Source organism: Crinia signifera, chromosome 6 (genome assembly GCF_055691185.1).
Source record: "Crinia signifera chromosome 6, ASM5569118v1, whole genome shotgun sequence".
NCBI classification, from domain to species: domain Eukaryota; kingdom Metazoa; phylum Chordata; class Amphibia; order Anura; family Myobatrachidae; genus Crinia; species Crinia signifera.
In genome coordinates this window covers 15,191,210-15,216,693 of record NC_139222.1, presented here as the reverse complement: position 1 = coordinate 15,216,693, position 25,484 = coordinate 15,191,210, and the positions used below count along the sequence as shown (strand labels likewise).

The 25,484-nt window shown below is 45.0% G+C and overlaps 1 protein-coding gene across 1 annotated transcript in view; it reads right to left on the bottom strand.

The window, feature by feature from the left end:
- Positions 1-2,260: 2,260 nt before the first annotated feature.
- LOC146010041 (uncharacterized) overlaps positions 2,261-25,484 on the bottom strand; it is a 47,539-nt gene continuing 24,315 nt past the window's right edge. The window contains exon 7 of the mRNA XM_083150876.1: positions 2,261-5,254. Within this exon, the coding sequence (XP_083007002.1) occupies positions 3,603-5,254 (1,652 nt within the window). The 3' untranslated portion in view covers positions 2,261-3,602. The remainder of the gene's footprint in view (positions 5,255-25,484) is intronic.

Below are 25,484 nucleotides of genomic sequence, written 5' to 3'. Positions count from 1 at the left end.
TAGCACAAATCGCACTGTGTATGTACCGGAAGAGTCGTTTTTCTAGACCTTTGAAATTACAGTTTTATCTATATCTTGGGGTTGTTACCGTCTTCAAAAGAACTGAGACACCACACGTTTTCCTATAAACGTTTTAATAAAATATGTCAATTTTTCAAAAAATGTTTTGATCATTTGTATATCTGATACATTCACTGCACTTAAGGTGGTGGAAACCTCTGGCGCTCTCTATTCTTCCTATTATCTATATCTTTATCTATCAAAGTCCGTATCACAAGTAATAATAGACTGGGTAGGCAGCTCAATACTGACTATACTGTATACAATCTAGTGTTCTGGTATAGTCAAAATTGCTAAATCAAAATTACACAGAAATATAGTAAAAATCTGTGGTTCCCGGCTCCGGGGACTACAAGGGAAATCACAATCAATATCGTTCATGGCCAAAATCACACCGTGTGTATGAATCTTAACAAATGCCAAAGTCTCTTACCATTGTTTTTGTGTTTTGCCTCATATCTAAAGGCCCATACACACTAGATTATTTTCAGCTGAATGCCCGCCCACTCAGAGCACAATGCCCGCCCACTCGCCCTCCTCCACACTGAGCACACTACTTGTGTTCCTGCGTCCTGCCCTCCCCCTGCCTTGTGTTCCGCCCAGCTGTCAGCTCTCACCCCTGCTCTGTACGGAGCACAATACACACTACCCGCCTGCTCCCTCACCTTGCTTCATACAGAGGACACTGCGCCGCCCGCACAGGCCAGCGATGTATATGTTACTGGCCCCACTGCCATCCTATGCACATTACTTTACAAGCTGGTAACAGGGAATGCTGACCACTGCGGAGGCGCAGAGTCTCTGACAGGGGGCCTTATTCTGGTTCACTCCTTCTGGCAAATTCCTTCTTAGATGGACAAAACCATGTGCACTGCAGGTGGGGCAGATGTGCAGAGAGCGTTAGATTTGGGTGGGGTTTTACTTCAAAGTGAGATCTATATTGCAGTGTAGAAATAAAGCAGCCAGTATTTACCCTGCAGCCATCTTTGGAGGAGCGCAGGGTCTCTGAGATGCTGTCAGAGACTCTGGTCCTCCGTGGCGCTGACAGGTGGGCAATAAAAACATTTAAATCCCCCTGGGTGACACGCATTTAACTCTCCTTAGGCAACGAGCATGGAACACCTGGCAACGAGCATGTAATCCCCCGGACAACCAGCAAGTAGGTAAGTGGTACTTCACGGGTCATAGAATAATAGGATAGAATACTTTATTTGTTATTAACAATACACTGCAATCAATGCACTGTCAACAAAAACGTCACACAAGTACCTGCACAAGAAACAATAAAAGAACATTTCCCATTTCATTTTTTGTCATTTAGCATGCGAACAGCAGTTGGGAAAAAGCCATTTAGCATGCGCTTTGTACGGGCCGGGACACTGCGGAACCATTTTTTTGGATGGCAAAATATCAAAAACCTCATAATTCGGATGACTGGGACAAAGATACGATTTGCTTTCTTTAACATTCTGTTATTATACAGATCACGGGTGCGCGGTAAAGATACCCCAATAATTGTACTTGCAGTTTTTATCACTCGGTCTAACGCGCCTGCTCTGCCGCAGTACAGTTCCCAAACCACACTACAATCCCGTACGTTAGAACAATCTCCACGATTTCAATCTAATTAGCATATTTCAGAACATACGGCCTAAAGTCTTCATAACAAGAAGAGGCGTTGTTGGGCCTTCTTAATCATAGTAGTGCAGTTTAGAGACCAGGTTAAATCACCAGAAATATACAGACCTAAGAATTTAAAAAACTCCACCTCCTCAATAGGCGTGCCCTATATAAACATGGGAAATATTGGCCTACCACAAGTTCGCCTAAAATCTATCACTATCTCCTTGGTGTTATTGGTGTTTAATAATAGACAATTTTGTGGTACTTATGTATTATCTGGGCTGCCGATTTTTTGATTGTATGCCTTAACTTAAGGCATACAATCAGATGCGATGCGATATCGCATACGACCATATCGCATGCGATGCGATGACCCGATTTGTCCATAAGATTCAATGTTAAAATGGACTGAGTCCATTTGAACATGGAATTCAATGGGAAAAGGGGTCCTTTTCATACCCCTACTATCCAAGTGGGCATCGAGTTGGATATAAACCTGTGGCGAGCGTAGCTCGCCACCGAGCCCGAAGCGTGGCGAGCGAACGGGCTTCTGTGTCCGCTCGCCATGCTTCGGGCTTTATATCAAACTCCATGCCCACTTGGATAGTAGGGGTATGAAAAGGACCCCTTTTCCCATTGAATTCCATTTTAACATTGAATCCTATGGAAAAATCGGGTCCATCGCATCGCATGCGATATGGTCGGATGCGATGGACCCGATTTCAAAATCGGCAGCCCAGTTAGTACATAAGTACCTATTTTGTTTACTCCATTTGAGTAGCGTTATATGTAATTGGCATTACGGTGTGTGGCATACGTGTAATGGGCATTACGGTGTGTGGTATAATGTGTAATGGGCACTACAGAGTGCAAAGTCCCCTGTCCCACCAAGCCATGTCTTACATTTTTCGCAGGCCAGCAATGTATAGGTTACCACCGCCACTGCACCCCAATGTATATTTTGGTATAGGTAACATATACATTGCTGGCGCAAGTAGCGCTGGAGTTACAATGAACGACAAGAACAATTTAAAGTGGAAAAATTACTTTAAAATTACTGCTTCCTTGTTCCTCTATTTGCCAGTTCCTTGTGAATAACAACAGGGATTGACTACCCTTGTACCCCAGCAGCTGCTTGGAAGAACACCTCCTATAACAGGCGCCCACTCACTGCTCTCTAGTAGAACAGTCCTTTTTTTTTTGTCATTGCTGGCGCAAGTGTATGGATTTCTCCCTACGGGCACAGCTGCAAATGAAATGTCTGCCGTGCACATGGGTGGGATTTTGCCCAGTCAGAGCGGCACGGGGTGTTGTTTACCTGATTGCTAGGCTCCGAATACACGCAGCCCAGCAATCCGTTCTGAATCAGGCTCCGACAACAGGAATGCACTGAATACAACGGCCCCTGCTCCTACCCTTGTAATTCAAACCCCGCCCATTATGTAAATTGTCTTTTATCAGAATCAACTTTATTGGCCATGTATACTCGCGTATATTACAGAGCAGCTGCGAGCAAGGGAACAAGTAAGGGAACGGGGTGGAGGTGAGACAACAGAGACATTTTGACTTTTTTGCATACATACATTTGATAGTTAACGTTTCACTGATAGGCATAGTTAGACAAGCCTAGTTAGACGAGTCGATTTGTATTAGTTTGTAGCACATTGTTCATTTGGCGGATAGCAAACGGAAAGAAGCTTTTCGCAGATCTGGATGATTTGGCAGGGATCGATCTGAAGCGTCTGCCCGATGGCAGAATGTCAAATAGGTTGTGCCCAGGGTGAAACCTGTCTGTTGCGATCTATGAAAGATTTTCAGCAAAGTCTTTTGAAATGAAAATCTTCTAGTATGTATGGGCCTAAGAAGAACTGAATTCTTTTAAAAATATTTGACACATTCACAACAGCAGTATGGACCTCTTACCTATGATTTCTCTCATGTCTAATAAGACTTGATTTCTTTGCAAAACATTTTCCACACTCAGAACATGGAAATGGTTTCTCACCTGTGTGACTTCTCTGATGAATAACAAGAGCTGATTTAGCAGTAAAACTTTTTCCACACTCAGAACATGGAAATAGTTTCTCACCTGTGTGACGTCTCTGATGAATAACAAGAGTTGATTTCTCTGTAAAACATTTTCCACACTCAGAACATGGAAATGGTTTCTCACCTGTGTGACGTCTCTGATGACTAACAAGAGCTGATTTGTGAGGAAAACCTTTTCCACACTCAGTACATGGAAATGGTTTCTCACCTGTGTGACTTCTCTGATGTTTATTAAGAGCTGATTTCTGTGTAAAACATTTTCTACACTCAGAACATGGAAATGGTTTCTCACCCGTGTGAATTCTCTGATGAATAACAAGAGTTGATTTCTGTGTAAAACTTTTTCCACACTCAGAACATGGAAATGGTTTCTCACCTGTGTGACTTCTCTGATGACTAACAAGAGCTGATTTCTGTGTAAAACATTTTCCACACTCAGAACATGGAAATGGTTTCTCATCTGTGTGACGTCTCTGATGTCTAACAAGAGCGGATTTGTGAGGAAAACATTTTCCACACTCAGAACATGGAAATGGTTTCTCATCTGTGTGATGTATCTGGTGTCTAACAAGAGCTGATTTGTGAGGAAAACATTTTCCACACTCAGAACATGGAAATGGTTTCTCACCTGTGTGACGTCTCTGATGAAAAACAAGAGCTGATTTGTGAGGAAAACATTTTCCACACTCAGAACATGGAAATGGTTTCTCACCTGTGTGACTTCTCTGATGAATAACAAGAGCTGATTTGTGAGGTAAACATTTTCCACACTCAGAACATGGAAATGGTTTCTCACCTGTGTGACTTCTCTGATGAAAAACAAGAGCTGTTTTGTGAGAAAAACATTTTCCACACTCAGAACATGGAAATGGTTTCTCACCTGTGTGACTTCTCTGATGAATAACAAGAGCGGTTTTGTGAAGAAAACATTTTCCACACTCAGAACATGAAAATGGTTTCTCATCTGTGTGACGTCTCTGATGAAAAGTAAGGGCGTATTTATGTGTAAAACATTTTCCACACTCAGAACATAGAAATGGTTTCTCACCTGTGTGACATCTCTCATGTCTAATAAGAGATGATTTATGTGCAAAACATTTTCCACACTCAGAACATGGAAATGGTTTCACACCTGTATGACATCTCTCATGTCTAATAAGAGATGATTTATGTGTAAAACATTTTCCACACTCAGAACATGGAAATGGTTTCTCACCTGTGTGACATCTCTGATGACTAACGAGAGCTGAATTGTGAGGAAAACATTTTCCACACTCAGAACATGGAAAGCCTGTATCCGCTGTATGACCTGTACTACATGTAACAATGGCAGAGTTATTAGGAGTAGAGTCCCCTTGAGATGAAGGATCAGATGATGAATTTGCATTATGAAGCACTGGATGTATATCAGAGATAATGGTATTTTCTCCTGGAGAATCCCGTATGATGGTATTTTCTATTTTAATGTCTGGAAACAAAATTCGATCTCCCATCACGATATTCTTCCTTCTGTCATTATCTGCTGGGAATTAAATAAAGAAAACCTAGAATTAATCTGCACAGCCTATATATATATATATATATATATATATATATATATATATATATATATATATATATATATATATAGCTATCCAATCCCTGTATATTAATGTATTCAATAATGCAGAGATATACAGTATATATACAGACACAGAAGTATTCCTACAAGGGGCACTCTGGGGTAACTATTAGTGTGGTGTATATAATCCCTATATTCTCTCACCAAGTGTCCCAGGAGAGTAATTATACTGTAACTGTCATTGGATGATGCTAGCTAAACTCAGCGACATATATAAAAGACATACAGTGAAAAGGTGATAATAGTGTTGTATCGTGTATTAACGTGAAGGTCCGATGTGTGTTTATTTTATGGGATATTAATATTGTTCAACTTAATTGTTTGGTGAGGGGTAAAATGAGCATCTCCTGACCGGAATAAGCTATCTATGTGCCCGGTACCCAAGGGATGTGACATTACCTCAGAATAAAGGTTATTAATCCATTGTGTACCCATATAATTATAGGTGTACATCTGGAAGGTATAACACATACATGCTGGCCGGTTTCGCCCCCTGATGCAGCAGTAGCAGGGGAACAGAGCTCCGATAACCAGGAGCCCAAACCCCCGTTTTCACGGCTTCCAGCCTCAGCAAAACCCACCAGCCACCACCCTTATTTCTCCAACAACCCCCCACCACTGCATGAAGCGCTATTACAGCGCAATGCCGAACGCCCAGGGCCACAGAAAGGACAGAGAGACCAGGACTCTTCGTCCCAAGATGGCGCCGGACGCTGTCTCCCGCCGCGCAGCACCTTCCTCCTCACCAGCTAACTCCAGGGGCCAGACCCCGCACAAAGAGCTCATCTGGACATCTTCCCGCAAAGTCCGAGACATTTCCTGGCAGGGACACAAGATCCTAGTATTTCAGGATTACTCAGCCGAGCTCTCCAAAGCGAGGAAAGACTTTGCCCCGACCTGCTCAATGCTAATCCGTGACGGAGTAAAGTTCGCAATGCAGTACCCAGCGCGGCTACGAATCTATGACGGCAACTCATTCAGGGACTTCCTGTCCCATTTAGATGCAGAAGCCTACCGCCGTGAAGCAACCCCTCCAGCTCCGCAGCAAACAGACCAAACGGACTGGGCAGCAGACCCCAACTAAAGGGGTGATCCCCCCCCCCCCCAACTGCTTCCTAAATCTCCAACCCCCCCCATCAGCAATGGACACCCCCCGCAGCCCAGATGCCAACTGCGTTCTTCCGTAGAACAGACTGTCTATGCCACCATCTCCTGCTGCCTCTCAGGAATAACCGCGATGCCTTTTAGGAGCATACACTGTTCCAGTTGATGTAGTCTATGGACCGATACTGATACACACTTTCTGAGTAAAAACTCAGCAACCTAGTTTTATTCATACAAGTTATGTTCAGTATGTGTTATCTACCTATAGTTTTGCCTAAGTCACTAATATTGGTAATTCTAAGACATGTTACTATGGTAATGCGACTACCTCACCTATAATTTCCTTATTTCGCAATATCTTCTCCACATACCCTCCCCCCCCCTTTTTTTCTCTCCCCTTCCCTTTAGCTAAAACTTGGTAGCTGGAATGTGGGCGGCATCAATTCCACAAAAACGCAAAAAAGTGCTGATGTATTTAAATAAACTTAACCTTGACATTGTTTGTTTGCAGGAGACCCACCTGGTACCAGCAGAGGTTGCCAAGCTTAATATCCTCCAATGGCAGGTGCTGTCCTCCGCCTCACACAACTCTAAGGCCCGAGGGGTCGTGGTCCTGAGCAAGAGACCTACACCGCTGATGGCTGATACACTATACTCCGATCCAGACGGTAGATATACCCTCACACGCCTTACAATCGCACAAACACAATACATTCTTTTCAATGTATAGGCCCCAAACATATACGCTAAATCCTTCTTTCAGAATATACTGAAAACACTAACCCCACATATGCACCTCCCTATCCTTCTATGCGGAGACCTAAACTTAATCTCCCATACTGACCTAGACAGGCAATTCCCTAATACTAGAAAGCTGCCGAGTCTGGGAGTCCCAGCTCTAGCGACTAAACTTCACTTACTGGACCTGTGGCCTATCTCCCACCCCACTGACCGCGAGTACACGTGCCTCTCCACGGCGAAGGGCACGTTGTCCAGAATAGATTATATCCTCGCCTCAACCAATCTATTCCCAAAAATACTACTGACCCATATAGAACCTATTAGCCTATCTGACCATGCTGTGGTATGGATCTCATTGCGACTGACACATGAACAGAGCACTTTTATCTCATGGAGATGCCCATCTAACATAGTAACCTCAGAGTCCCTAAAAGCCGCGGTGCTGAAAGCATGGGATGACTACGCCCTTAACAATAAAGAAATAGCTGGTTCCAACCCAACTCTATTCTGGCAGGCATCCAAAGCTGCAATAATAGGGGCCATAATAGCCCATACATCCTACCAAAAGAAAACGGTAGCCTTTGCCCAAGCCCAATCTGACCTAACCAACGCATTTACGGACTACAAATCCTCCCCATCCCCGGAATCAAAATGAAAATACAATCAAGCCCAATCTACCTTTGAGGGACTGTTTGTCAAATCTGAGGCACTTTACACTTTCGCTGCTAACGCCAAATTCCACAGATATGGCATTAAGTCAAGTAAATTACTTTCTAATCTGCTGGTTATCAATCCCCTTCCACAATTCACCTCTTACGCCAACAAGACGGCTCACTCACTACCACTAATGCACAAATTGCACAGACCTTAAATGCCTTCTACACGTCACTATACTCTGCTCCCGCATCCGATGACCTTGCGGCCACACAATTCTGGGAACATCTCCCTATCCCACAAATGCCACCCCCTACATCTGCAGTCCTATGTAATGACTTCACAATTGATGAAGTTCTAATGGCCATAGCAGGCCTTAAACCAGGTAAAGCCCCAGGCCCAGACGGACTAACAAGAAAAGGACTGCCCTAAGGTAGTCCGAGGGCGCTGTCAATGGGGTGTATGTCAAGAGAAAGCTGCTACTTAAAGGGACTGAGTGGGTCCCTAAAAAAGAAAGGATAAATAGAGAAATGAAGTAGCGCTTTACCAATGAGGGATAATCAATGTAAAAAACATTTAATATGCATAGAATAATAAAAATGTACATAAACATATGAATAATAAAAATTGGGGGATAATGATGATATAAAACTCTCTCAAGGGCCCACTGTATGTGCCACTAAATTTGATAGGATCCGTTCCTATCTCCTTTCCCTATCATTGTTACTAACAATATAAAAATTTTTGCAAAACCTTGAATATTTTTCAAAATCTTGGTTACTCTATATTAAAAGATCGAAATAGGGGGGGCGTGGCCTGGCCGTTCATGGAGGAAGACGCACGCTACCTGAGCTCCGGCACCCGCATTACATATAGAGGGGTTCCCAGATGCTCACAAGCCTACCTGTGGAGCTCCGCTGACACCCGCTACCAGATCTGAGCCACCCGTCCCTTGGTGAGTCGCGCTGCGGAGCCGGGGGGGGGTGGGGGGGTGGGGAGAAATCCCTCCCTGCAGGTTGCAGCCTTCTTCCCACTCTCCACCGCAGCCTAAAGTACAGGGCGATCCGGCGGCCGAGCTCCACGCCCCCTGCCGCGACCCCGAGCGGCGCGCTGACACTGCCGGACACACTGCCCGCATATCCCCCGCAGCGGTCCACCCCTGGCGGCTTGGAGGCTCGGGAGGGCGCGGGGACATCTCTCTCCCCCACACTGACTCCCGCACGTGGCGTCCATCTTGGAGGACCCAGGCGGCAGGACGACACCTCGCAACAGCACCCGGTGGGGCAGACGCTCACCCCTCATGTCCCCCCTGATCACCCTTGATGTGCTGGGACCAGGGGGCACCTACATATAGCCCACACACCACCCTATACCGGGCATAATTACCTCAGTGAGGAGACGGCGGCCATCTTGGTAGAGGCACTAAGTCAAACACTGCCTACTCTCAGGACCCCTGCCCAGTGGACTTGGGTAGCATCACCCCTGCTACAACACCCTCTTGCCTATAGGTACAGCAACTCTTAAGACCCTATCAACTCTATACTATCTGAAGATCTTTCAAAGCTTGCCAGCTCTCTGTTTAGGCCCCCCCCCCTCCGGTTATACAGTTGTTCTGTGTCAGAAACCAAGAGCCAGCTGTACATCTTTATCCTCAACCTATGCTATTTGCCTAATACTGTCTATTACCTAGACTACAAACTTACTGCCTTATTCCACCCAGATGTGAGGAAACACTCCCTATACTGCTCAGATTGGAGATAAATGAACCTAGAGCTCCACCCGGTGGCTCAAATAAATAACTACACTGCTACAATCCCTATACAGTGCCAGACACCCAATTGACAAATCTAGAGAGTCACAACGGGACAAATACCACAGTCTTCTACCCTAAGACGCGTACTCTCTACCCCATACGACTACATTACCATGTGAGCCAACTCCCCCAGAGATGGAATACTAACCCAGGCCCACGATTTAGGGGAATGTGACCCCCACTTGCTGACTGACTTTTGGTTCTAACTGCTTAGATGACCTGATCTGGAAACCACGCCAACATCTAATGGGCAAAACCAGAAGGAGCACGAAGACGCAAGACACCGGCTCCAAGAATACCACTTCACAAACATCACTCCGGTCCTATCTCTCCGCCTCTCAAACCACAGACCGCTCCTCCCCCCCCCCCCCCATCTGAGAACACGGACACCAATACCAACAAGATACCCTCGTCTCCACGCACGATGGATCTTCAATCTCAATTGGCACAACTGCGGGGTGAAATCGGAGAAGTCCTCTCACATGTCCGAACGCTCCCCTCCAAACAAGACTTACAGGCACTTGAAACAAGCCTTCAGGACTCATTCCAAACCCAGATCTCAGCGGTACAGGCCGATATGACCCTCCTAGGGATGAGAGTTGAAGCTCTAGAGGAGGAACGTGAAAACGATTCCGACCAACTAACCTCAATCAAGGAGACCCTCTCCCAACAGGCAACCGACATGAGAATCCTACAGGAGAAGCTGGAAGATCTGGACAACAGGGGTCGCAGAAATAATGTGCGAGTAAGGGGCCTCCCAGAATCTTTGCCCCCTTCCGGTATAATTGATGCCCTCAACAAAATGTTTGGAGAAATCTTGGGTACCGATCCCGAAACCCCCATTGAATTTGACCGTGCCCATAGAGCTCTCAAACCTAAAGGGCAAGCTTCTGAGCAGCCTAGGGATATAATCTGCCGCCTCCACTATTACTCCCAGAAAGAGGAATTGCTGCGGAAAGTTCGTGACCTAGAGGCCATCGAATTCGAGGGGACTCGTGTTTAGATCTTCGAAGATCTTTCATGGCGCACACTCCAGCAAAGAAGACTGATAAAACCACTCACCGATGCCCTTCGCAAGTCAAACTATAAGTACAAATGGGGCTTCCCCTTCTCCCTACAGGTGTCTTCAGGGGGACGTCAATTCACTCTACGCTCTCCAGCAGATCTTCACGACTTCTGCTCCAACTTGGGCCTAGACGAACTCTCTACCTGATTGGCAGGCCTTCCACTTGCCAAACGCCCTTCCTCCCCATAACTCCAAAAGGGAGAGATGGCAACAAGCCAACACCTCGAAGAGATCCAGAGGACCTCCTGCCACTCGCTCCCAAGAGCATACCTGATGAGACGACGAGTGGTAACATTAGACACTGAACACAAATCTTGTTTCTGTATACATTGTCGTCACCTTAGAATTACCGTACCGTTACTTAATACCCTCTTAATATCTTTTGTTTAGTATTTCCAGTGACCTTTTGGTCATATACTAGGTCTGTTTCTCTACTAGTTACTCAGAGAACCAAATATCCATCTACACCTTTACACTTAGTAATCTAAAACACTTCAGTTAGTATTGTTGGGGCACGGCCCCCTAGTTCCCCCCACCGCTATTTGTACAATCCTCCGTGACATGGTCGCCATTATGGCCTCCTCACTGTCCGGATGCGGCTATGTTTTTGATGCTCATACCAGATGTTCACAGTTTTACTACGCATTGTGTTATATATTATTCTATGTTTTTTGCCCTATCACTATGACCCTTCTTCCTCCCTCACCACCAACTCCCTGCTCAACCTCACCGCTCTCCCTCCTCGTCCCTCCTACCCGATCCGATTCTTACCCACTGTCTTCTCATCTTATAACTACCAAATGACCTCATCCCTACGTATTATATCCATCAACGCTAGGGGTTTAAACATCCCAGAAAAAAGGACACAGGCACTACATTTCCTTCATAAAGAAAGGGCAGATATCGTCCTAGTCCAGGAAACGCACTTTCCCCAGAACGACCCAACCCCTCGATTAAGTAACCACTACTTCCCTACCACACACTACTGCAATTACCCGCATTCAAAATCTAAGGGAGTTGCCATCCTATTTGCCCGACATGTACCAATCTCTGATGTACAAACACACATACTAGAGGAGGGTCGCTGTCTACTTCTAACAGGCACCATATATAATACAAAGCTCACAATTGTTAACATCTACGCGCCCAATCAGGGACAAATGACCTTCCTCAGAAAGGTTCTAGATAGGGTTGACTCACTTAAGCAAGGGATCCTGGTGATAGGGGGCGACTTCAATTGGGCTCTAGACCCTCTCCAAGATGTAACGCCATCCCCTAACTCCCCTCCGAGTTCACGAACCAGGGGGGTTAAGCGACTTCTCCACACCCATCAACTATCAGACGTTTGGCGAATTCATCACCCTGCCGAACGGGACTTTACCTACTACTCACCACCCCACAAATCTTATTCTAGACTTGATTATTTCCTCCTGAACCACAACTGCCTCCACTTGGTTCGAGACTCTTCCATTGGCTCCATAACCTGGTCTGATCATGCCCCTGTTTATTTAGACATCTCCTTAGACATGGCCCCTAGACAACGATCCTGGCGCTTTAACGAATCCTTACTCTCAGACCCGACCTACAAATCCCAATTGGAAGAAACCCTGGACACCTATGTGGAACATAATGTCACCCCTGATGTCTCTGACATGGTGATCTGGGAAGCACACAAATGTGTTATGAGGGGAAAATGTATTCAGTTGGGGTCATTTATTAAAAAACAGAAACAGGAAAAAAAAAAAAAAAATCGATGACCTCCTTCAGAAAATCCAAGTACTAGAAACTACCCATAAAGCATCCCTCTCCTCCACCACATTTGTAGAACTTACCTCCGCTAGGTCAGCCCTTAATAAACTATTGTTGGACAAAGCGAAAATGGTATTTCGGAAATGTCGTAATCGATATTACCGATGGGGGAATAAACCGGGCAAAATGCTCGCTAAGGCACTTCGCACCCAAAGGTCCCTCTCTTTCATCCCCTCTATTAAAAACACTCGAGCCCAAACACTACACGACACGGACTCCATTGCAGCTACCTTCTGCTCATATTACTCATCCCTATATAACTTAAACCCTCCAAAGACCCCCGACCAACTCGAGGAACAACAACAACATATCAGATCCTACCTTATGAAGATCGGCTTCCCTACCTTAACCGATGAGCTTAAAAACGATCTCGAGAGACCCTTTACAGAACTAGAGTTGACCGAGGCGATTAAAACAACCCCCTCAGGTAAAAGCCCTGGCCCGGATGGGTTTACCATCTCCTATTATAAAGCCTTTAAGGACAAACTTCTACCTTTGTTACTGCAGGCTTGCAACACAGTAAGTGCGACACATCCCTTCCCCCTCCAATCATTAGAAGCCCACATTACTGTAATCCCTAAAGAGGGCAAAGATCCATCCCTATGCCCCAGCTACCGCCCCATCTCGCTCCTTAATATAGATGTGAAACTATATGCCAAATTACTTGCAAACAGACTAAAACATCTCCTGCCAACCATTATCCACAACGATCAGGTAGGCTTCATTCCAGGCCGTGAAGCCAAGGACAATACCTCCAAAATAATCGCCCTTATACACCATCTTACAACCACCAAAACCCCTGGAATCCTTCTTTCAACTGACGCCGAGAAGGCATTTGATAGAATTGACTGGGGCTTCATGAAGGGGGTGTTGGACCACCTAGGGTTGGGACCGATATGTCTACAACGTATCTTAGCCCTATATACCTCCCCTTCCGCTAGAATACGGATCAATGGCACACTGTCTAACTCGTTTGCTATCAGCAATGGGACCCGACAGGGGTGCCCACTCTCCCCCCTAATTTTCGTTCTGTGCATCGAAGCCCTGGCCAGAGCTATCAGGGGAAACCAAAACATTAGCGGGGTTACAATAGCTGGACAAGAATATAAGCTAGCGCTCTTTGCGGACGATCTACTTGCTACAATTACTAAACCCATGACCTCCCTCCCCAACCTAATGTCCGAGTTTCAGCACCCTCTCTAATTTTAAAATAAATTTTACTAAGTCGGCGGCTATGAACGTCTCCGCTTCTCCGATTACTGTGACAAACCTCAAAAACTCATTTCCCTTTGCATGGCACACATCCCACCTCAAATACCTGGGAGTAAACATCTCCAGTGATTTCACTAGACTGTTCGACCTTAATTTCACCCCACTCCTACACAAACTTCGCGCAGACCACCAATCTTGGAAATCCCGACCCTTTTCCTGGTTTGGCAGTAGGGATTCTTAAAATGAACTCACTTCCGAAAATACTGTACCTCCTACAGACCCTCCCTATTAAAATTCCGCCACGGTGGTTTAAAGAGACTCAATCCCTTTTCCGGGATTTTGTCTGGGGAAATAAGAGACCACGAGTGGGCCTTACCATACTTCAGAGACAAAAAAATGCAGGGGGTATTGGGTTGCCGGACATCCAAGGGTACTACCAAGCCTGCCTTTTGAGCAGAATAATAGAGTGGTCCAGATCAAACACCAACAAACAATGGGTCCAGATAGAGAACCATTCACTCCCCTCCCCTATCACCCTGGCTCTCACACCTACCCAGCTCTACCCACCCCACTATAAGCCCAACCCTAGTCTGTTGGAAGACTGTCCGCAAATCACCGTCCATCTCCGCACCCACTTCCCCTTACATGTCCTTTCTTTTCGACAAAAGTTTCCCCCCCCGGACACGAGGTCACTGCCTTCCGTTCTTGGTATGACCGGGGTCTATACCGGGTAGGCCAGCTACTATCCGAGGGATCAGTAGTTCCTTTTACGGATTTACAAAATAAATGGAACCTACCTGCGAACGACCTTTGGAAATACCTTCAAACACGCCACTACCTTACCTCCCTAAACCCCTCGACCTCAGTTACCTTCACCCTTACCCCCTTTGAACAGCTATGTGAAGCGAAAGACCATCCATCGCGCCCGGTGTCCCAGATATACAGTCTCCTATTGGGAGACAGGAGCAATAGCCCTCCTTCTTTCACTACGAGATGGAATACAGACCTGAAGATAGATCTAAACGACGATGATTGGGGAAAAATTTTCAAATTAGCACATCATTGTTCCCCTAGCACACTAGTAGTCGAGACGCAATATAAGTTGTTGTCCCGTTGGTACAGATGCCCCGACACACTTTCTAAAATGGGCCTTGGTCTTCCCAACAAATGTTGGAGAAGCTCCGCGAGCCCAGGAGACCTCCTACACATCTGGTGGAGCTGCCCACTCATAAAACCCTACTGGCGTAATGTTATTGCCATCTCTGGGAAAATACTGGGTGAACCGGCCCCATCAGACCCTTTGTTCTGGTTATTCCACTACTCAACAGGCTCAATTTCAAGATATAAGAAATCTATCCTCTGTTGCCTAAACAATGCGGCAAAGGCAGTTATTCCTGTCCGGTGGCGCTCGCCACTTCCCCCAACAACTTTAGACTGGTTTAACCGGTTGGACTCCTACATGGATATGGAGGATATAGTATGCTCGGCCGAAGACGACTCAGCCGCCTTTAGGGATACTTGGTCAGCTTGGATAAACTTTAAAGAATCTCCCTCATATAGAACAGCACTTCATCCCCTCCCACCACAGCTGCCCTAGTGACACCCCAGTCCGCAGACGACGCCCCAGACCCTACCTCGTATATACCTCACACATACTCCACCCACACCCCTTAATTACTCTAGAGGAATATGAGCCTATTACCTCCTAACAGACCTTTACGCTTTATATCGGATCCCCCCCCACCCCCCAATCCCCTACCCCACCTTGCCCCCCCTCCCTATGACCTCATTTCCCACCACCCCTGACTTTCTTGAGCTTTCCTACGCTCATACATACATGCAATTTTGTATACTGTTGGATTATTGTTAAGACTATTTTGCATTCTGTAATCCCATTTATTGTACCCCCCCTTAAATTCAATAAACATATTTTGCATTAAAAGATCGAAATAAATGTTAAGTTTTAAATTAATTTCACATTTACAAATACAAGAGTGCGCCCACAAAGCTCTTTTTCTGTCTTATGTCTGCCCTCTCTTGAGCACTCTGAGGAATAAAAGAAGTCGGGAAAGACACAAAGAGGAAACTCGTTTCTCACACCAGGATACGTGTCCTGTCCTTATATAGTGACAATGCTGAGCACAGACTGGCTTTCCAGCCTTCAGCAATATCGGGATAAGAGCCTACTGACGTGACCAAACTCAGAACTTATACTGGAGAACCCTGGCTCTGTGGTTAATAAAGACCAGCTCCAGATCATAAGTGGTTTTCCAGAACCTGAGCCAAGAGCCAGATGGAGATGAAACGCATCACACCCGGAAAGCAGGGTCAAATGAAGGCCCATGGAATGGCGTTGAAGAAGAAAACATACCCATATGGACTAAAGATGCATAATCACACACCTAGGGACTGGACGGCCAGGATATGGCCTAGCAGGGAAAAGACACTCTCTGTAAGGACGGGCTGACAATCCAGCCCCGGGATATAAGTGAACCCTGGGAAACAAGGCTTTAAAAATAACAGATGTGAGTCCGCCTCTGAAGAATCAGTAGCCAATGCCAAGGATATAGATAGGAGACCAATAGGAAGCGGGAGTGGGGAATTCCCGGGTTGGGGGAGTGGCCGAGTCAGCGTCTGAGCAGGTCGCAGGGCGAGGGATCTCCTGCTGAAGCCTCGTGCATACATACCTTGAGCGGCTTCTTCAGCGCCCTCCTGCCGGATCAGAAGCTCCAGGAGAAGAGGCATATACCGGGACCATTATTTGCAGTGCGGGTACTGGGTGGTGTCTCGGCAGCGGAGCCGGGGGACAGACTTGTCTGTCCTTGCGGGTTGCAGCCGGGTCGGACACTCGGGCGCAGGAGATCTGAAAGCCGCCCGCTCCACCACCGCCGAGCTGACTGACTTGTCCCGGCCAGCGACGCGGTATCCCCGCGACGGCATGGTGCACTGACTCCGGCTGGAGCGTGCAGAAGGCAGGGGGAGAGAAAAAGAAGCAGCAGCCGGACTCACCCCCACAGCAGCTCTGTGAGGACCTCGGAGCCGGGCGCCCGCTTCTCGAGCGCTGCAGGTTGAGGAGATCACAGGCTGCCAAAGCTGACCGGCAAACAGTGAGTGAGTGGAAGCGCACAGAGCTGCGTGCACAGACTCTGAAGCAGAGAGGAGGCAGCAGGTGTGTTGCTGTGGACAGAGAAGGGACGCTATCAGCAGAAAATCGGGACCCTGAAAACGGTGCCCTCAGGCTGGAGTGGGTGAGTGGGGAAGTTCCCCATTAAAGAACTTTATAAAAAAAAAAAAAAACCTTGTTTTTGGCATACATTCTGAAAATAAAAGGCGCTGGAAATTAATGGTCCCGGTGACCTAGCACTGGTCAGATATAAAAAGAGCCTGGAAAAAGAACAGGGTACACGGTACTGGGGGCCACATTTGATAGCCCCAGGAAACGGAGGCTTAAACAGTATACATAACCTGCTGCCTTGGGACATAATACAGCTCAGAACACAATAGGAGCTAAAAAGAGATATAAGTGTGTAACCAGGGGGAAATCCGGGGACCCCTGTACACAACTGTATCCTCAGATACCTCCTATTAAGGAGACAAGGGGTAAATTAAATTGGTGGACACCCGCTCCCGATATATAAAGAGGTGGGGAAAAAAAAAATTCCCCTCAGAAAAGGGAGAACACCCTACATATTAAAGCTATAAGATAGTGTATAACCCCCACCAGACCATACTACGCAGATTTAGAGACGCAGACAATGGACTCAGCTCAGTGCTGAAGAAAGGCCAGATGGGGGTCAAAACGAATTAACAAGGGGTGAAGGGCCATACACCTAAAGATAAAATCTCAGAACAAAAATATATGACTAAATAGATGGTCAAGAGGAGAAGAAGAAGGGAGAGAAGAAGGTGGGAAAGCTGAACTAATAGCGGCTTGCTGGAGATTCGAAACCTTTTGGGAAGATTATAGGTTTTAAAGGGAAAGGTCAAAGGGAAAAAGGAAAAAAAGGGAAAGGAGGAGAAGAAAGGAAAAGGGTGGAAGAGAAAAGAGGAGAAGAGAGAAAGGGGAAAAAAAAAAAATGTCTAACAGAAACCGCAAAAACCAATCACAAGAGCAATCATCAGCCTTTTTTGTAAAGAGAGGTAAACAATCGATTCAGCAACCACAATCGCCAGTAACAGCCTTAAACCAGACTCAATCACCGTCTAGAAGTATATTATCTAATGTAACTGATGTAGATCCATATGAATCATTAATCGAGAGAATAACAACATCATTTAAAGTGGAACTCCGCGCAGCGATACAAGAATTGAAAACAGAAATTTCATCTCTGGGATCCCGCATAGACACTTTAGAACACAAAACTGATGATATCTGTAACTACAACGAAGTAATGTCTCAAGAGATGACAGATTTAAGAACAGAAATGGAAGGCATGCGAGACCATATAGAAGATCTTGAAAATAGATCAAGAAGAGATAACTTACGAATACGAAACATTCCTGAGCTAATTGATACACAAGAGTTAGTTATCTATTTAACCGGCCTGTTCCATCAATTACTTCCAGAGTGCCCAGAGGATCAATTTCTGTTGGATAGAGCACATAGAGCTTTAAGAGCAAAACCACCTCAAGATCAACCTCCAAGAGATGTTATATTGAAAATGCACTATCCGCATATGAAACCAAAGATATTGGAGGCAAGCAGGAAATCCACTTCAATCATATATAGAGACTCGACTCTATTGATTTTTCAAGATTTAGCGCCCTTGACATTAAGGAAAAGAAGGGAGATGGGAGAGATCACTAGGAGCCTACGCAACCAGAAGATCCCCTATAAATGGGGCTTCCCATTCTCGCTTCAGTTTACACATAATGGGAAGAAACAGACAGTGAGAAACCCTGAAGAGGGTCATGACACCTTAAAACGGTTGGGACTTGAGATAACTACAGTTGAGCTTTCCCCTCCAGGGCCATCAGAAAAGATGAAGGATAAAACAGCTCCACGGCCAGAATGGTCCAAGGTTGGGCCAGAAGCACAAAGGGACAATTGAACATATTAAGGAAGGAGTCGCAGAAGAAAAGAGAAAAGGATGTAGTACCCCAGAACAAATGTTAAAGCTATCAGTTGTACTATAAAATGTTAAGGATAATTATTATTAGCCAAAGTGAACCAAAAAATATAAAAAATAAGTTTATTTAATTTATTCCACTTCCCCCATCAGCAGGAATTAGCACTATCACGATGTAGACATAGAAAGAATTATAGAAATAACGCATAAAGCATAGATCAAAAATGTCCTTTAGCACTATACTTAATTTTTTTTATTTATTTACTTATTTATAATTTTTTTTTTTTTTTTTTTTTAACTCTTCACTTCTCACATGTTTTTGCATGACTATATCACAAATCACGGGTTTTTTTTTTTTTTTTGCACATATTTTCTCTCTCATTATCATAGGATTGAAGGCCTGGAATATAGTGATAAAATACCTCAGAAGTAAGGTGGAGAACTTTGGTTGTAATAATGAAGGTTAGAAGTTTAGAGCTACTAGAGGGACCAACCCTCAAGATGACCCCCATAGTTATGGGGCAGGTTTAGTAAGGAAGAGTAAGGTGTTCAACTAGGGGATGGATCCCAAGGCAATACCTGAGAGATTAGAGTCAACAGAATAACTAGGAGAGAGAATCTTGGGGAATATGTAAATTAGCTATATCACAATGGGAACTCACAAATTCTGCTGTATGTGGGATAGTTAAGGACAGGAAAAAAGTTTAAATACTGATTAAACATGCAGGGACATTGGCAAAATTTTATCTGATTAGAATCTGATTTGATCTTCGTTCGGGCAACCGGACTCAGAAAAGAACAGGATGGACTCTGGGTTATGAAAACTAAATAAATATAAAGGGGAACGGAGGGTTGGGAGAGATAAATATAGCCTCCCCTCCCTTCCTTTTCCCTTGCAGAGTTTTTTTTTTTTTTTAAATGTTTTTTTCTCTTCTCTTCTTTATGATTTTTTTGTGCTATATAAATATATAGACACAGTATATTGTTCTGATGTAAATTTAGAGTGTTAAGTAAAAGGTGATAACCCTCACCCCAGTAGGGAAATACCCTATACTTTTTTGTTTTTTTTCGTTTCAACCCCCCCTTTCCCTCCCTCCCCGTAACACGTGGGTGCTCCCCGGATTGGATAGCACCTGTGATAGAAACGGGTAGCCGTTTTTTTTTTCTCTTTACCAACTAACGGCCATTTACAATTTTGCTCAAGATGCCCCTTGGGGTATCTTACCTAATATGTCTTTTTAATTTTAAGTTTCAACCTTCCTCCCTTCCTTTACCTACACAGAACAGGCAAGTTCAGGGATTCACATGTAATGTAAGCATTTCCCTTCATAGACATATATTATGACACTGGAAATAATGTCTTTAAACGTAAATGGTTTGAATTCTCCCCAAAAACGCACTATGGCTATACAATTCTTTAACCCCTTCCCGACAATTGACGTACATTTACGTCATGGTCGGGAAGTACTTCCCGACACATGGCGTAAATGTACGTCATGGCATTTAACTGTCACCGCGTCTATAGACGCGGTGACAGTTACAACATGTCTGCTGTCCCTGACAGCAGACATGTCCGTGCATGCCCAGGGGGGGCTGCGATGCCGCCCCCCCGTCGGCGATCGCTGTGATTGGCTGTTCAGTGTGAACAGCCAATTACAGCGTTTTTTGTGTCACCGGCGAATAACGTTCGCCGGTGACACGCGATCGGAGGTGATTGGTGCTGTAAAGTACAGCACCAATCACCGCGGGGTGTAAGGGTGACACTGGTGTCACCCCACCTCACCCCGCCCGCCCCCAAAGGCCGTGATTGGTCCGTCGGACCGACGGACCAATCACAGCCATGGAGGGGGGTTTAAACTAACGGTGACTGCACTGCAGACGCCATTCCGGTCTGGAATTGCGTGCAGTGCGGTCACCGTGCCTAGCTGCCGCGATATACTGACCAGAACCTTGCAAAATACTTACCTGATCCTTGCAAATATCTTGCCTGCTTCATCACTGCTTGTAGTGTGCTGGATGCTTCCTGGATCCTGTTACTTGTGACTTCCTGTGTTGTGAACTTGTGCTGCTGCAGTGTAATAGCGTTAGTTAGATAGAGAGAGATAGAGAGAGATAGTGTCAGAGAGTGCTATATTTTGTGCTGCTGCAGTGTGATATAGTTATAGAGAGAGAGATAGAGAGAGATAGAGAGATAGAGAGGCCTAGTGACAGAGTGCTATATTTTGTGCTGCTGCAGTGCGATAGTTATAGATAGAGAGAGAGAGATAGAGAGGCCTAGTGACAGAGTGCTATATTTTGTGCTGCTGCAGTGTGATAGTTATAGATAGAGAGAGAGAGATAGAGAGATAGAGATAGTGACAGATTGTGCTATATATTTTTTATATAACTGACTGCTGCCCCCCCTTTTGTGCTGATCAGTATAAATTAACTGATCAGCAACTTTTTGGGGGCGCAGGTTTTTTTTTATATATATATATATATACCTGTCACTGCTGCTGCTGCAGTGTCATAGAGTGTTAGATAGTGAGAGATAGAGAGAGATAGTGACAGAGAGTGCTAAATTTTGTGTCTGCTGCCCCCGCCTTTTGTGCTGATCACTATATCTGAGGTGATCAGCAACTTTTTGGGGGTGCAGAGGTTTTTTTTTTTTATATATACCTGCCAGTTGCACTGTCAGTTGCACCAAAGGTTGTGCACCTGCTGCCCCTCACTGGTAATCAGTGTCGCATCACTGATCACCTTTTTTTTTTTTGTGTGTGCTGTGGGGTCTTTTTTTAATTTTTTTTTTTACACACACTGTGATTTTGTGGGTGTCCTGTGGCCGCTGTGCGCTGATCAGTGACGTACATCACTGATCACCTTTTTGGTCACAGGGTTGATCTATTTTTTTTTTTTTTTTTTGATCAAATTCCTGTTGCCTTTGAGCGCTGTTCAGTGACGGACGTTACTGACCAACATCTGTGCTCAATTTTTGGCGCAGGACCTTTTTTTTTTTTTAACCCCTTCAATTTTTTTTTTAACCCCTTTAATTTTTTTTTTAACCCCTTCAATTTTTTTTTTTTTGTAACCCCTTCAATTTTTTTTTTTTGTATAAAGTATTTTTTTTTTTCTGCACTACATACACACTACATACCCCCCGGGTTGAAATAAAGTTTGTACCCCCCCCTACACTATACACGTGTTGAAACATTTCACTACCAGTAACACAAAAATAAAAATGGCATCCCAAATGTCATCCCAGTCATCCAGAAGAATGTATTCAGCGGAGGAGGCATATGCCATGCTTGCTTCTGACTCTGACACAGCCAGTGATGCAAGCGGGGAATTTGAAGGATTCGCCTTAAGCTCCTCTTCCTCCTCTGGTGATGAGGGACCCCCTCAAAGACGCCCCCGTAGAGCAGCTGAGACCCCCCCCCCCCCAATAATTGATCTCGTATGGACCCCACCACCAGACAATTTTGAGCCCCAGGTTCCTGAGTTTTTGGCCATGCCAGGAATCCAATTTGATTCCACAGGTCTCAGAGAAATTGACTTTTTCAAATTATTTTTCTCTGATGATTTTATAAATTTAATGGTGGACCAAACTAATTTATATGCCCAGCAGTTTATTGCTCAAAACCCCACGTCATCATTTGCTAGGTGGACCCCTGTAGATGCAGTAGAGATGATGACGTTTTGGGGTCTGGTGTTTCATATGGGCATAGTAAAAAAGCCAGAAATTAGGCAATATTGGAGTACAGATGTTCTGTACAGCACCCCATTTTACCGTATGGCCATGCCCCGGGCTCGATTTGAGACGATCCTTAAATTTTTGCATTACAACGATAATGCACAGTGCCCACCCAGAGATGATCCCACCTTTGACCGGCTATTCAAAGTCAGGCCGGTCATTGATCATTTCAGTGCCAAATTTGAAGACATGTACATCCCAGATAAATTCATTTGCATAGACGAGTCCCTTATACATTTTAAAGGAAGGGTTAAATTCCGCCAGTACCTTCCCAGTAAGAGGGCAAGGTATGGCATAAAAATGTATAAGCTGTGTGAAAGCACCTCAGGGTACACTCACAGGTTTAGGGTATATGAAGGGAAGGATTCAAGAATTGAACCGCCAGAATGCCCCCCCCTCCCTCGTAGGTGTTAGTGGAAAAATTGTCTGGGATTTAGTGCACCCCTTCCTGGATAAAGGTTATCACCTCTATGTGGATAACTTTTACACCAGCATCCCCCTGTTTAAGGCCCTTGGTTCAAGAGGTACAGCAGCTTGCGGTACTGTGCGCAAGAACCAAAGAGGCCTCCCAAAAACGCACATTGCCCAAGTAATGAGAAGGGGTGAAAGCAGGGGAATATGCACCGAAAATATGTTGTTGGTCAAATATAAGGACAAGAGGGATGTCCTTATACTGACAACAATTCACGGAGACAGTACCACCTCCGTCCCTGTACGAGGTACCAGTACCCACACCTCAAAACCTAATTGTATCCTGGATTACAATAGGTACATGGGCGGAGTGGATCTTTCAGATCAGGTACTGAAGCCGTACAGTGCCCTGCGGAAAACAAAAATCTGGTACAAGAAGCTGGCCGTGTATATCATCCAGATGGCACTGTATAACGCTTACGTGCTATTCCGTTCTACCGGCCAGAGGGGGACATTTATGCACTTTCAAGAGGAAGTCATAAAGGGCCTAATATTTGGGAACCAGCAGGCAGAGGGCCCCAGTACTTCTAGTACTGGCCCCCGTATTGTACCAGGGCAGCATTTTCCTGATGAAATCCCCTCCACTGGAAAAAAGGGCAGGACACAAAAAAGGTGCAAAGTTTGCTATAAAAAGGGAATAAGAAAGCAAACTATTTTCCAGTGTGACACTTGCCCCGACAAACCCGGCCTATGTATAAAGGAGTGTTTTAAAATATACCACACATCTATGGATTATTAGGTTCATAATTTCACCGTGCTTCGGGGGTCTTGCTAATGCCACATAGCACCCACCATTCATTCCACCAGAATCTGAGCCGCAAAATCCAAAAATCACTCCTTCCCTTCTGAGTCCTGCCATGCACCCAACTGGTATTTTTTGGTCACATGTGAGGCATTGCCGTACTCGGGAGAAATTGGGGCACAGATTTTGGGGTGCTTTTTCTCCTTCATACCTTCTGAAAATGAAAAATTTTGAGCCAGAACTGCATTTTTGAGTAAAAAAATGTAATTTTTCATTTTCACTGCCCACTTGTATCAAAATTGGTGAAACCCCTGGGGGTTTGAAATGTACACTATACCCCTAGATGAATTCCCTGAGGGGTGTAGTTTGCAAAATGGGGTCACTTGTGGGGGGGTTCCACTGTATTGGTGCTTTGGGGGTCTTGCTAATGCGACATAGCACCCACCATCATTCCACCAGAATTTGTGCTGCAAAATCCAAATATCACTCCTTCCCTTCTGAGTCCTGCCACTTTTTGGTCACACATGAGGCATTGCCGTACTCGGGAGAAATTGGGGCACAGATTTTGGGGTGCTTTGTCTCCTTCATACCTTCTGAAAATGAAAAATTTTGAGCCAGAACTGCATTTTTGTGTAAAAAAATGTAATTTTTCATTTTCACTGCCCACTTGTATCAAAATTGGTGAAACCCCTGGGGGTTTGAAATGTACACTATACCCCTAGATGAACTCCCTGAGGGGTGTACTTTGCAAAATGGGGTGACTTGTGGGGGGGTTCCACTGTATTGGTGCAACATAGCACCCACCATTCATTCCACCAAAATCTGTGCTGCAAAATCCAAAAATCACTCCTTCCCTTCTGAGTCCTGCCATGCACCCAACTGGTATTTTTTGGTCACATGTGAGGCATTGCCGTACTCGGGAGAAATTGGGGCACAGATTTTGGGGTGCTTTTTCTCCTTCATACCTTCTGAAAATGAAAAATTTTGAGCCAGAACTGCATTTTTGTGTAAAAAAATGTAATTTTTCATTTTCACTGCCCACTTGTATCAAAATTGGTGAAACCCCTGGGGGTTTGAAATGTACACTATACCCCTAGATGAATTCCCTGAGGGGTGTAGTTTGCAAAATGGGGTCACTTGTGGGGGGGTTCCACTGTATTGGTGCTTGGGGGGTCTTGCTAATGCGACATAGCACCCACCAAAATTCCACCAGAATCTGAGCTGCAAAATCCAAAAATCACTCCTTCCCTTCTGAGTCCTGCCATGCACCCAACTGGTATTTTTTGGTCACATGTGAGGCATTGCCGTACTCGGGAGAAATTGGGGCACAGATTTTGGGGTGCTTTTTCTCCTTCATACCTTCTGAAAATGAAAAATTTTGAGCCAGAACTGCATTTTTGTGTAAAAAAAATGTAATTTTTCATTTTCACTGCCCACTTGTATCAAAATTGGTGAAACCCCTGGGGGTTTGAAATGTACACTATACCCCTAGATGAATTCCCTGAGGGGTGTACTTTGCAAAATGGGGTGACTTGTGGGGGGGTTCCACTGTATTGGTGCAACATAGCACCCACCATTCATTCCACCAAAATCTGTGCTGCAAAATCCAAAAATCACTCCTTCCCTTCTGAGTCCTGCCATGCACCCAACTGGTATTTTTTTTTTTTAAACACATTTTATTGGTTGGAACATGTCAAAGTACAAACAGTTGAGATCTCAA